Below are 11,770 nucleotides of genomic sequence, written 5' to 3'. Positions count from 1 at the left end.
GAAAGAAAGAAAGAAAGAAAGAAAGAAAGAAAGAAAGAAAGAAAGAAAAGCATACAGTGGCTAGTTAGGGAGAAATATAGGGCTGTGTTGGGAACTCTGTCCCCGGGATAGCTACTCTAATGACTGGGGCAGCGGCGGTCATTTAAGGTGGACCATACCCGGAGCAAACGAGAGGAAGATTTTAAATCAGTGTGTTTGTATTTTTTTTCTTTGCCAGGAGCATTACTGTATTCATATCGTTTTTATTTTGTACAAGCAGTACAGTATGCCACTGCAGAGCTACTTCTTATAGCAAAACTGTTCAACATTTTCTCGCTGTATAATGTTACATCATGTGAAAATGTTAAGATTATTGTAGGTGGGATTGTTAGGAGAACAAATATACAACAAACAAAAACAGAACAAAAAAACCACAGCCATTATTCCATCATGAAATTTAAATGAGCTCCTGTTCTAAAGAGAAATATTGTTTTTTTTTTTTTTTTTACTAAATTACAGAAAAATGATTATTTGGGAATATTTGCCTTTTCTTATTGGTTTATTTCTTCTGCAAAATTGAAATGCAATAACTACTGAAAACTTTATTGCCAACAATTATGGGTATTATTTTCGCAATAAAGAATCTGCAGTGCATCAGGTGACATAACTCATTTGTAATGTTAGTCAAGGGCGCCTCCATAAAGTTTTCAAACCGGCGTGGCCAGGTGGATGGTAAATAAATAAATAAATAAATAAATAAATAAATAAATAATTAAAAAGCAGGAACATCTTATATTCATGTTAACATTTTTATATAGCCATTTCCCATTCCGTATCTCGCCAGTGGAGCAGCCCTCTCAAGTCCACACTTATCCCTATACATTAAGAAAGCAGCGACTAAATGCGTATTCCACCTGATTCAGGCTTTGATTTATTAAGGAATCCTTTTTTTCTTCTTTTTTTTTCTCTCCCGTTTCTCTCCTGTTTATTCGTTCTCTCTTTTGTATACACAAACACACGGAGTGCGACCTTAAATAAGGAGGGCTCTGTAGGTGTGTAACGGGACCCGCTGCCTCCCCTCAGTGATGCGGTGAGTCTGCGCTCCCTCATGTCCGCTATATAAGGCGCGCACAGCAGCAGCGTCGCACAGTTTTTAGTGGACAGCTCCGCGGTGCTGAAACCTCTCTATCTCCCCTCTCTCTCTCTCTCTAACACCCGAAGGCTTTCACTGAGGAGCGGCGACCATGGAGGGATTCTCGTGGAAACTTTTTCTCCTCTCCTGCCTGTTTGCTGCAGAGGGCTCCGCGCAGGACTTTGGACAGACGCAGTTTATTTGCACGTCAGTTCCCAAAGACGTGGACTTGTGCACCGCGGCGATGCAGAACAGCGGACCGGCGGAAGACCTGAAGACCACAATCATTCAGCTGCGGGAGACCGTGCTGCAGCAGAAGGAGACCATTGTGAACCAAAAGGAGACAATCAAGGAGCTAACGTCCAAGCTGAGCCGCTGCGAGAGTCAGAGCCTCCCGGCGGCGGCGGGACCCGGGGGGAGGAGACCGGGGGGCAAGAACACCATGGGGGATGTATCCCGAGGTACCGCAGACACCCTGGCGCAGCTGGGACAGACTTTACAGACGCTCAAACAGAGACTGGAGAATCTGGAGGTAGGCTGACGAGAGAAGCGCTCACGGCTCAAAAAAGTTCATTCAAACGTTCCCCTTGAGTTAAACTCCGCTGTATTTAGCCAAAGGGAAGTATCCTGAATGTTCTGGGGAGTTAGTAACACATTTTTTTAATCCCTTTATATTAATTTAAAGGAAAATTATAACAGCAAAGAAACCAAGATGGTGTTCTCCATTTGTCTTTAACTCCATATCTGTCCCCCCCCCCCTTTCTAATGCAGCAATACAGCCGAGGAAATAACAGCGCGCAGGCGAACAGCCTGAAGGATCTGCTGCAGAACAAGATAGATGACATGGAGAAGCAGGTTCTGTCCCGGGTCAACATAGAGGAAAGCAAGCCGGGACACAGGAACGAGAGCGACCAGAGGAACAGAGTGGAGACCACGCTCTCCTCTCTGCACGACCGGATCTCCGACCTGGAGAAAGGTGCGTCTGGATTTGCGTTACGCACAGGATCTCCAGCTGAACCAGCCTTCGTTTCACTTCTCCAGACCCGTTTTCTCTTTTGCTTCGCTGAGTTGATGTTTCTCATTGCCAGTGAATCACAAAACTTGCATTAGAGGTTNCAAAGCGGACCTTTGCTGCGGAAGTCATAGGTAGAGAGAAAGTTTGAAGGGCGCGCCTGGCACTGGCGCATTCTGGAGCTGAGGGTCTTTTCAGTATTTCGACACGTGCAAATGCGCGTGCTCACGGTGTAAATGAAAGCCATGAAGAGGGAGGGGACGGAGACATCCTCTGCATCAGCAAAAAAAAAAAAGTAATCTCAAAAGTAGAAAAAAATATACACACAGTGATAATGCAAATGAACGAATTTGCAACAACGCCCTGGCTTATTTTCTTTTTCTTTTTTTTTTCTAGAAATGTGATGTAATTAGAATACCTGCACTGTATGGAGGTCTTCCATTTAAAGCCAATTCAAACTAATTACTAAAACTTATAGGGTGGCAACCAAAACTTAAAATCCAGAACAGAATTTCAGCATGTTTGTAATGCTTTTTTTTTAATGTTACCTACTTAATATTAAACATACACATTAAATTATGTATCAGTTTAAACATAATTATAGCCAATAGATGTCATATTTTAGCATTACTGTATATGTAAACATTTTCATTGTAAAGCGAAATAAACAGAAGCCTGCTCCTTTAAGAGGTTCTGTAAGTTAACTCCACCAATGTGAATGTAGTTACATTATGCCAGGGATTACATAATCAACATATGAATTCCTTATCCCTTTCATCTGCAGGCAAAGAGACCAGGCCAGCAGACAGGTTCCAGCTCACCTTCCCTCTTAGGACCAACTACATGTACGCCAAAGCCAAGAGGACTCTCCCCGAGATGTACTCCTTTAGCGTGTGTCTGTGGATCAAGTCCAGCGCCTCACCCGGCCTGGGGACGCCCTTTTCCTACGCAGTTCCAGGCCAAGCCAACGAGCTGGTGCTGATCGAGTGGGGGAACAACCCCATGGAGTTCCTTATCAACGACAAGGTCAGTTTTGAGTCTCTAACGCCTGGATTTAGACCCTGTGGCTGATTGAGGTTATCCACAAATTAGCTTTAAGAGGTCCAAACTGTGGGAAAATGCTTCATCGCTTTTTTTTTTATTTTTTATTGTGCTTGGATGAGTCAGAAAGGCCAGACCAAAACCAGGATAATAACAGGTGATGAATTGCTCAATAGAGGCTATTTTTATATAAATACCTAAAAGGCGAGACACGTGAGAGAGGAAGTGATTCAGCAGAAGGATGAGAGGGTGTTGATCATTCATACCATTGTGTACCCTGAACAGGATATTGTTACCAACATGAAAAGACGGTGCACTCAGGAGATTATCTCCTCTCTTCAGGTTGCAAAACTGCCGTTCAGCATCAACGACGGAAAGTGGCATCACCTCTGCATCACGTGGACCATTCGCGACGGGATATGGGAGGCCTTCCAGGACGGAGTGAAGCAGGGCCACGGGGAGAACCTGGCACCGTATCACCCTATCAAAGCAGATGGAGTTCTGGTTCTGGGACAAGAGCAGGTGAATACTCCTTCTTTTTTTTCTTTTTTTTTTTTTATTTAAAAAACCGCAACCTCTGCTCCCAAATCCCTCGCAGACGTCTTGTGGAAACAACCCTTTGACTTATTATCTGTTTAATTTCGCAAGAAAGATTAGAGGTGGAGATATTCACAAAATAAGACTGCGGGGACACTTAGAGAGGAGTCCGGTTAAGCTTCAGCTGTCTAATTACTGTGTTCATTTGAGATTTGAGGCATAATTTCATTCTGAGAATTTGGATAAAGCATGATTCATTAAAGATGTAGAGTTCAATTAGCAAACACCGAAGTAGTATTGAACTTTGGTAATAGCTAATTTCTTCTCATTTATATTGTCTCTTTCTCTTTATAGTGCAAAATAAACTTGTGTCTGAGGACAAACTGCTTGACATAATGCCGTTGTTTCATAACAATTTTTAAAGATTTTTCAACCACAAAACTATTTGTTATCATATTTTAATGTTTAAATTCAGCACTTTAAAATAAAAAAGAAGCATTCATCAACCTTCAGCTCATGATTAATGACATCCCTGCTTATGCACACATCCCGGTGCATAAGCAGTGAAATGAAAAACTGTTTACAAACAAACATTATTGATAGGTCTGGCTGTATGTTTAGGGTGAATTTCTGCCCTAGTTAAATTTTTCTGCAACTTTTTGCAGACTTTGTTCCAGGTTTACTCTGTATTTGGTTGAACCCATCTCTCCCCATCACCTTTTACCAGCTTCCTTTTCGGTGTGTGGAGAACCTACAAACAACACTTCTTATGACTTTCTTTACGTTTTCTTTACCCTCTCCACACTTCCGAGCCAGGTTTATCGAGTGCATGACTATTTTAGTCTGCAGCTCCTCCCTCCAGTGTTACCCCCGAGGCCTATACCTGCAAATGAGCCTTCTTCTATAGTTTTATTTCAACAGTGCCTTACTTCCCGATGCTGTTCCATCAAGTCCAGATTTGTGGAAGTGCATGACTTGTCCCACCTCCGCTGCAGATTCAGTAAAGTCACTCTAGGCATTTTGGCTGCTTCTCTGATTAACGCTTAATGATCCAGGCAGGCTGGATGGATTTGCTGTTTTGGTGACTTTTTGGAGAGAATCGTTTGTGCTGGGTTTTGGTTTATTTAACGACGTGATTGGCATCCTAAAAGCATAACGCAATTTTCGCATTTTAAACATTATACGTCAGCTTTCTTCCATGTCACAATTTGTGTGAAGTACTCTTATGGTTGTAATGAGACAAAATGTGAAAAGCCCTTGGAAGTTAGGTTCATACATTGACGGTGCTCTGTTGTCGATCCACAGGACTCGCTGGGTGGAGGCTTTGATGCAACACAAGCATACGTTGGCGAACTCGCACACTTAAACATCTGGAACAGGAAACTCTCAGCCACTGAAATCGCCAACTTGGCAAACTGCAACAGCAAAGCGTTTGTCGGTAACGTCTTCTCCTGGACAGAGAGCAACATTGAAATATTTGGCGGTGCCACCAAATGGACCTTCGAGCCGTGCAGCTCAATCAACTGAGTCGCAGCTTCTTGCTTCAGAAAAGAAAAGAAAAAAAAAGGCCTCCGTGTATTTCTGAGCTTTTGTCGTTCCTGTCCTCATTTGACCTTTGTTTAGAGAGTAATTGGTAAGCTTAAATCTGGGATTTATGTCATTCTTAGGTATTCCTGTGCAAAAAACAACGCCTCCAAACTTGAGAAGGGGGAGGAAAAACAAAAACAAAAAAAGAAAATCTCATTCCTCAAAATTGGTATCTGATGTTTTTTTTTGTTTGTAGTTTTTTGTTTTTTTCTTGGATGTTCAGTTGAAAGCACACCTAAGCTTTTCGTTCTGGCTTATTTTCGTCTTGGACTGGCAGCTGGCAATCTGCACCTTATGTTTCTACGATTCACAATCCAAGTGAGGAATTACATAAACCGTCCCATTAGCCTCCCCCCCCCCACACCCTCCCTGTTTCCTCCGGCAGTGGGAGATTACGCTGTCCATCCAATTTTTGTCAGTGTTTGGCGCTGTGAAATGATGTCCGATGCGGTACAGCTCCTAATGACCCCCCCAGCCTCCTCTTCCTCGGCCCGATGCCCAAACCCTCCCAACCTACCGCCCCCCAACCCTCACACCCTCTCCACCCTCCGGAACTTGCACTGTGACTGACTAAGAGGACACTGCAAAGGAGGAAGGACTCTGCAAAAAGTCAGACTGCGGGTAAAAGTCGATTTGTAATCATCGTTCGCTTCAAGTTTTTCCCTGTAAGAATGTCGTGAACTTGCCAACATTGCTACAAAGCCTGGGTGCCTTGGGCTGGTACAAACATTCAGCACATTTGGTATGTTTTCAGTTGCAAATTCAGTGTTTACTAGTTTGTGTTTTTCCTTTCCTTTCTTTTTTTTTGTTGTTTTGTTTGTTTCTTGAGCTGGATTAAGTTTCTTGTTCTCTCTCGTTGGTAAATGTGATTCACTTACAGTTTGTTATCTGACATGACGTGTTTCGGCAGGTGTTTGTACTACTCTGTATTAGGAATGTTACAGTGTCTGTATAGTAACAGCATGACTGAAAGAGTGCTGTGAAAGCATTGTTGAAATCTGCTTTACTATCCTCTCTGGGTCTGGGTTTTTTACTGTATTGTTATATGCTCCAAGCATGGCAAAACTGACAGATGAAAAATTTAATTTTTGTAATAAAATTGTGATACTAAATGTCATCAAGTATCTCTGGCTCTGTGTGCGTGAAACAGACATTGCGGTGTTCCTCTACATCAGGTTGTGAAGACGGAGAGGGAGCACCTCCAAAGGCGGAGAGGGGTTTTTACAGATGCCTGTTAGCGAAGCAGTGTCTCTTGTAAAGGTGGAAGCACAAGCTGTGTTGTTGCTGCTGCTGCTGCTGCTGCTGCTGCTGCTGCTGCTGCTGCGAGGCCCCATGCCTGCACTGGAGTCATGGAGGCATTCAGAGGGGAGACATGCCTGGTCCTATCAGCCTTCCACCATCTGATAAAACAAAAACTACCAATTCACTTTTATGAACAAGATTTACCTCACATGACACGTTGTGTATTTAAAGCTGAGCAACATTTTTGGCACTTTCACTTTGATTAAGACTTCCATTTCATATAGTGCCTTGCAAAATGATGAATGCCCCTTTGATTTTGAAATCCAAACGTGTTTTATGTGGATTATATGTGACAAAAAAACAAAAAAAACACAACTTAGTGCAGAATTTTGAAGTGAAAGAAAATTACAATTTTTTCTGCTTCCTGTTGCTTTACGAATAAAAAATCTGGACAAGTGCAGCGTGTGCAGGATGTGTTCAACCCCCCCTGAGTGAAGCCGTTGCATAACCACTTTCACCGCATGAGCAACTGCAGGCTTTGAGGAAACATCTCGCAGCTTTGCACTTGTAGAGATCATTTATCTGTTCTTTAAAAATTAGCTCAAGATGAGTCAGATTTGGATGGAGATAATTGTCTTTGATCAGAACCATTCAGTTGTGGTGGTGGATGTGTGTTTGGGATTGTTGTCACCCTGGAAAGTCAACTAACCTCAGTCACATTTCTGAGTCTTTTCAAGCCCTTGCCAGGTTTCTCTTCTTGTATCTATCTCCATTTTTCTTCCCATCAACTGACCCTTATTTCCGTCGCTGGTAAATAAAGAGAAGCCCAACAGCAAGTTCCCTTGTGAAGATTATGTATGAGTTGATATTCATCAGTTCTCCCAACCACTCAGCGTTAGCTGCAGTTGACTCTCTGAGCTGTATACCCTTTCACATCCCAGTATTTAAATCTGAATCTGTTTATGCAGTCTGCCCTCCGTCCAGCTTGACAGTTTGAGAAATTATCTGAGCGCAGGAGGCCACATTTCAGGCTCATGTCAGTCATGTGTAAATGTCAGGAAGGTCAAAGCTCCGGGGAGGGAAGCATCGCTCTCATCCCCTCCCCGCTCTCTGTTTTCCCAGAACACACACCCTGCATGACAAAATACCCCCCAAAAAAAAAAATACCCGAGACTGGACTGTGCTTTGATTCTTGACAGTCTAACAAGTCAGTCTTACTGTGGATAATATTTGATCACAAATGTCCCCATCTGATGTTAGATGTATTGTAACACAATGAGACATCCTCATTTTGGCATTCAGGTCTTTCCTGGTTAGGCCTTGTTCCCAACACTGCTAACTTCTAATTTGATACTTTCATAGTTAAAAGAGAGTAAAGGAACCATGCAGAGTCTATTAGAGGGCCATAACAGGTATCCACACAAGAGAGGTTTTACATTTCAAATGAACAAAATTAAATGAGCAAAAGTTCTTCTTCCGGGATCAGAGCTGAAGAAGTCTCTGATTTATTGGTAATTTGTATGTGCTGTTGTTCAACATGGTAATTAAATGTTTCAGCATCTTTCTTTCAGCTCCAGATTCTCCAGAGTGAGAAAGTTTAAGATGAGCTGTCACTGAGCTTCACATCCGTCTGACAACTAAACACCTGCGGTTTTCAGAAACAGGTTTTCTGGACAGAGAACTGGATGAGCAGGATGTTAAAACCAAAACTCCCCAACCAAGAGGGAGGCGGTCCATAGTTTTCAGGCTGCAAACTTTGACCTCAGACTTGGAGGAGCTTCCTCTGACTCCAGCCTCTTCAGTAACACGCTTGAGGTTGAAAAAGCAAACCGAACAACAACGTCTTCAAAAAGCAAAGCTGACGCCCTGAGACCAAACCAGCCAGCAGTCTCTCTCTCTCTCCATCACTTCAGCTCCACATCCTGAAGGGCAGAAACAGCCCTGAGACAGTCCGCTGGGAACAGCATCGACTTTATGCTGACTGTGCAGCGGACGCTACTCTTGCTTTGAGCTTAAAGGGATCAGAAACCCCTTCATAACATCTGCGGCACCATCCAGCAGCAACACCGCAAAATTTCTCAAGGGGCATGGGAACGCCTTGTCCAGATAAATATAACACATCTGGATCAAGCAACCAAAAGTCCCATGACCACCTCCAGTTATGCTTCTGGCCAAAAGGTCCTTAAAGCTGTCTAAATTTGATCACTTTAAGCTTAATCGCAGATTGATTTAATTGCAGGCATTTATTAGTTATAAATCTTAAATCTCAGTATGACTTTGAAGTGGATTTTCTTTGAGAGAGCGCATCGACCCTTCGTCTCCTTGTGATTCTCAGCAGCTGTCGGTGATTCATTGGTGCAAAGCGCTTGTTTCTGAGCAGGGCGTATAAAAACAGGTGAAGTGATTTGATTCACGAGCGAGTTGTCCTAAGCCCCTGCTGCTGTGTGTGATTTAAAGCTCAAGAACACTTTGTTTTGCTTGCAGACCCAAGAAGGACTAATGAGCCATTTCAAGCATTCATCTCTCGGAGAGAACGCATGAAATACCTTCTGAGTGAAACTTTTGAAAATGAAACTTTTCCGAAGAGCATTGTTTTGTGCTCCCAGGAAACAATCTTTTCATGATGATGTAAGACTCTGAGACCAGAAGGCTCATCTCAGTCGTTGCACCGCTCAGTGAATAATGACAAAAGCTTCAGCTGCGTTCGGCGGACCACACAAGCCCGTCTGACCTTTTTGACACCACTCCACGCGACGCCCCGCTACATAACCGCTGCATACAGCAGATGCCTGCCTGCCATAAAGCTGCAGAGCAGTGATGGAGGATATTTTTGAAGTGTGATTGCATTCATGCGCCAGACTCTGCTTTGTGCAGAATTTTAAGCAGACGGACCAAAAATAGATCCGAGCAGCCAAAAGGAGGATTTTTTTTTTTTAAAAACCCTCGTCTCGAAGATTAAGCCACTTCTTACGTGAACAGTCTTGGACTGACAACTTTGCGTGATGAAAACAGACGAGGCGAGTTGGCAGACGCAGAAGGTCGACTGATTACGGTACAGTTTCACCGTAGGCACTCGTCGTAACACCAGCCTGAAGGGCAGAGAGCGCCAGTGAGAGGTTGTTCTGCTGCTCAGGTGAAACATGTTTCATAAGGTTCTGCCTGCGGATCACATGACCCAGGGCATTTCGTCATCTGGCACTGCAAACCAACACAGTGGTCTCTTGTTAGAGACCTTAGACATATAGTAGCAAAGTTTCGCAATGGAAAACTAAAGTGAAAAAAAAACAAACAAAAAAAAACAAACGAAGGTTCAAAGTTAGGAGGTGAAACTGATGGCTGATTTCTCAAAGCTCGCTTTTTGTCAGGGCGGTTGCTGTTTTCCACGTCGGTTTCTGCTGTTGCTTCTCTCTCCATCGTACACAAAATCAGTTGAAAACCAAGTGGGCTTTTCTTTTCACCTCACATTTCTAAGCTACCGTATTGGTCATCACATAAAATCCCAACAAAATGAGGCGTGACAAAGTGTGCAGGGCACTGCTTATTTGTTCTAAGGCATCCTGCAATCAAGAGTCATTCAGTACACACCTCAGCTCCGATATCTACCCAAGCTTCACTCCTAAATGACTCTTCTTTTTCATTACGTTTTCTGGACTGGTGTTTAACGTCGCCAGTATCTCCGAAACATCCAGTTACTTTGGTTAGTTTTGATATTAGATGACAAACTAAACTTGAAACACTCCAACAGGACTCATCCCACCCCTCTACTGCAGCCATTCTTTGCGTATGTTTGCTTTTCCTCACATCACAACTGAGTTAACAATAGCCAAAATCAAATCAATAACTAATTAAAGATAAACTCCGTATGCCAAAAAAGTAGCATGTATATTTTAAAGACGGGGCCTCCGGAGTCAATCCGCCGAGACGGACAAGATTCACGGTGCCACGATGCATCGGTTCCTCTGTGAGGGTTGTTATTTTCTTTCGGAGAGATTGAGTGGATAAAGATGTGACACCTTGGCTGACATCTCATTAATTCATAAGCTGTCCCCCGTGGCAGAGGCGGGACGCAGACCATGCTTCACTTTGGAGCCACTGCAATTGCTCTTGTTAAGATTAGGGTAACAAAACAGCTTCCTGAACGGAGGGTTTTGGTGGTGTTTGCTCAATAAATAACAGAGAAAAGAATATTTGCTGACACCGTGTCAAATATTGGCCTGTGATGAAGCGGTGCGGTATCGATAGGCTGCTTTGGTGTGGAGCTGAACCAGTCAAAGGGATTGAAACAGACCCTTAAAAGTGGACTCCCAACAACTCCCAACTCAAAAAAAAAAAAAAAAAAAAAAAACAAGGAAAAAAAAAAATAATCCCTCCCCCTCTCCCCTGCGGTGAAAGCTCTCACAGCTGGGAGTGAAACTTGTGGCATTTACTGATCAGCAGAAGCTTCCTGGAAGGACGCAGGGGGGATAATGAGGCTTCCTGGGCCGCCTGGGCTCAAGGTGGATGAAGGCCTCCTTTATTTCCTCTTTTTGAACAACTGGAGTGTAATTCCTCTCTATATATAGCCAAAGCATCACACTGCTGTCTCAGTGGGCTTCACAGGTCCACTACAGCAGTGTCCCATGAACCAGCCAAATATGACGAGGATAAGAAAAAAAAGAAAAGAAACCTTTCAAAGAGAGGTGTGAAACGGTACTGTTAAAGAGAAGAGGCAGAAACTGGAGCTGTGCAGGATAATACTGCAGACTGTCACAATGTGAAAGAAATGCATTTTTTTTAATTTTGAGAGATGAACTAGGGATTTTTGCTTTTGCAGGTAATCCATGCTATTTTGCTATTTGTACGAAATGTTTCGAGAAATGCAATTTGCAAATGTCGAAAATGATTCGCACCAAACGACTGAAACAAACTGCATTAGGCGTATAGGGCAAATACTTTCCTGAGCAAAGTCAAATTGGTCTGGATGCACTTCCTCCCTCACAATTTTAAAAATTCAAGTTCTTGCGTTGTCCAATATAAAAATGTTGTTGGATAAGAACAGAAGAAGTCAGTAAGGGAGCAAATTCTTTCTTGCAAAAAAAGCTTGCATGTCTCCTGTGCGAGTTAAAATTTTAAACAGACTATCTGACTATCTTAGCTAATTAGTTGATTTATATGAGGATTGTCATAGCCAAGATTTATTTAACAAATCTGTACAATGTAGTGGGAAAAAAAAATATATTAACACTGGCCACCAAAAAGTT

The 11,770-nt window shown here is 42.9% G+C and overlaps 1 protein-coding gene across 1 annotated transcript; it reads left to right on the top strand.

Annotated features, from left to right (window-relative positions):
• The first annotated feature begins 1,118 nt into the window (after positions 1 to 1,118).
• LOC106940378 (neuronal pentraxin-1-like) lies at positions 1,119 to 5,420 on the top strand. Its single transcript, XM_015023109.1, has 5 exons — positions 1,119 to 1,643; positions 1,883 to 2,087; positions 2,908 to 3,149; positions 3,507 to 3,686; positions 5,007 to 5,420. The coding sequence occupies exons 1-5, from the start codon at positions 1,224 to 1,226 to the stop codon at positions 5,226 to 5,228; spliced, it is 1,269 nt and encodes a 422-aa protein (XP_014878595.1). The 5' UTR covers positions 1,119 to 1,223; the 3' UTR covers positions 5,229 to 5,420.
• Positions 5,421 to 11,770: the final 6,350 nt, after the last annotated feature.

The sequence above is a fragment of the Poecilia latipinna genome, unplaced genomic scaffold, assembly GCF_001443285.1.
Source record: "Poecilia latipinna isolate Pla-1442-1.1 unplaced genomic scaffold, P_latipinna-1.0 Scaffold3200, whole genome shotgun sequence".
Classification (NCBI taxonomy): domain Eukaryota; kingdom Metazoa; phylum Chordata; class Actinopteri; order Cyprinodontiformes; family Poeciliidae; genus Poecilia; species Poecilia latipinna.
The sequence above is the reverse complement of the archived record's forward strand: the minus strand, read 5'-3'. Positions and strand labels throughout refer to the sequence as shown.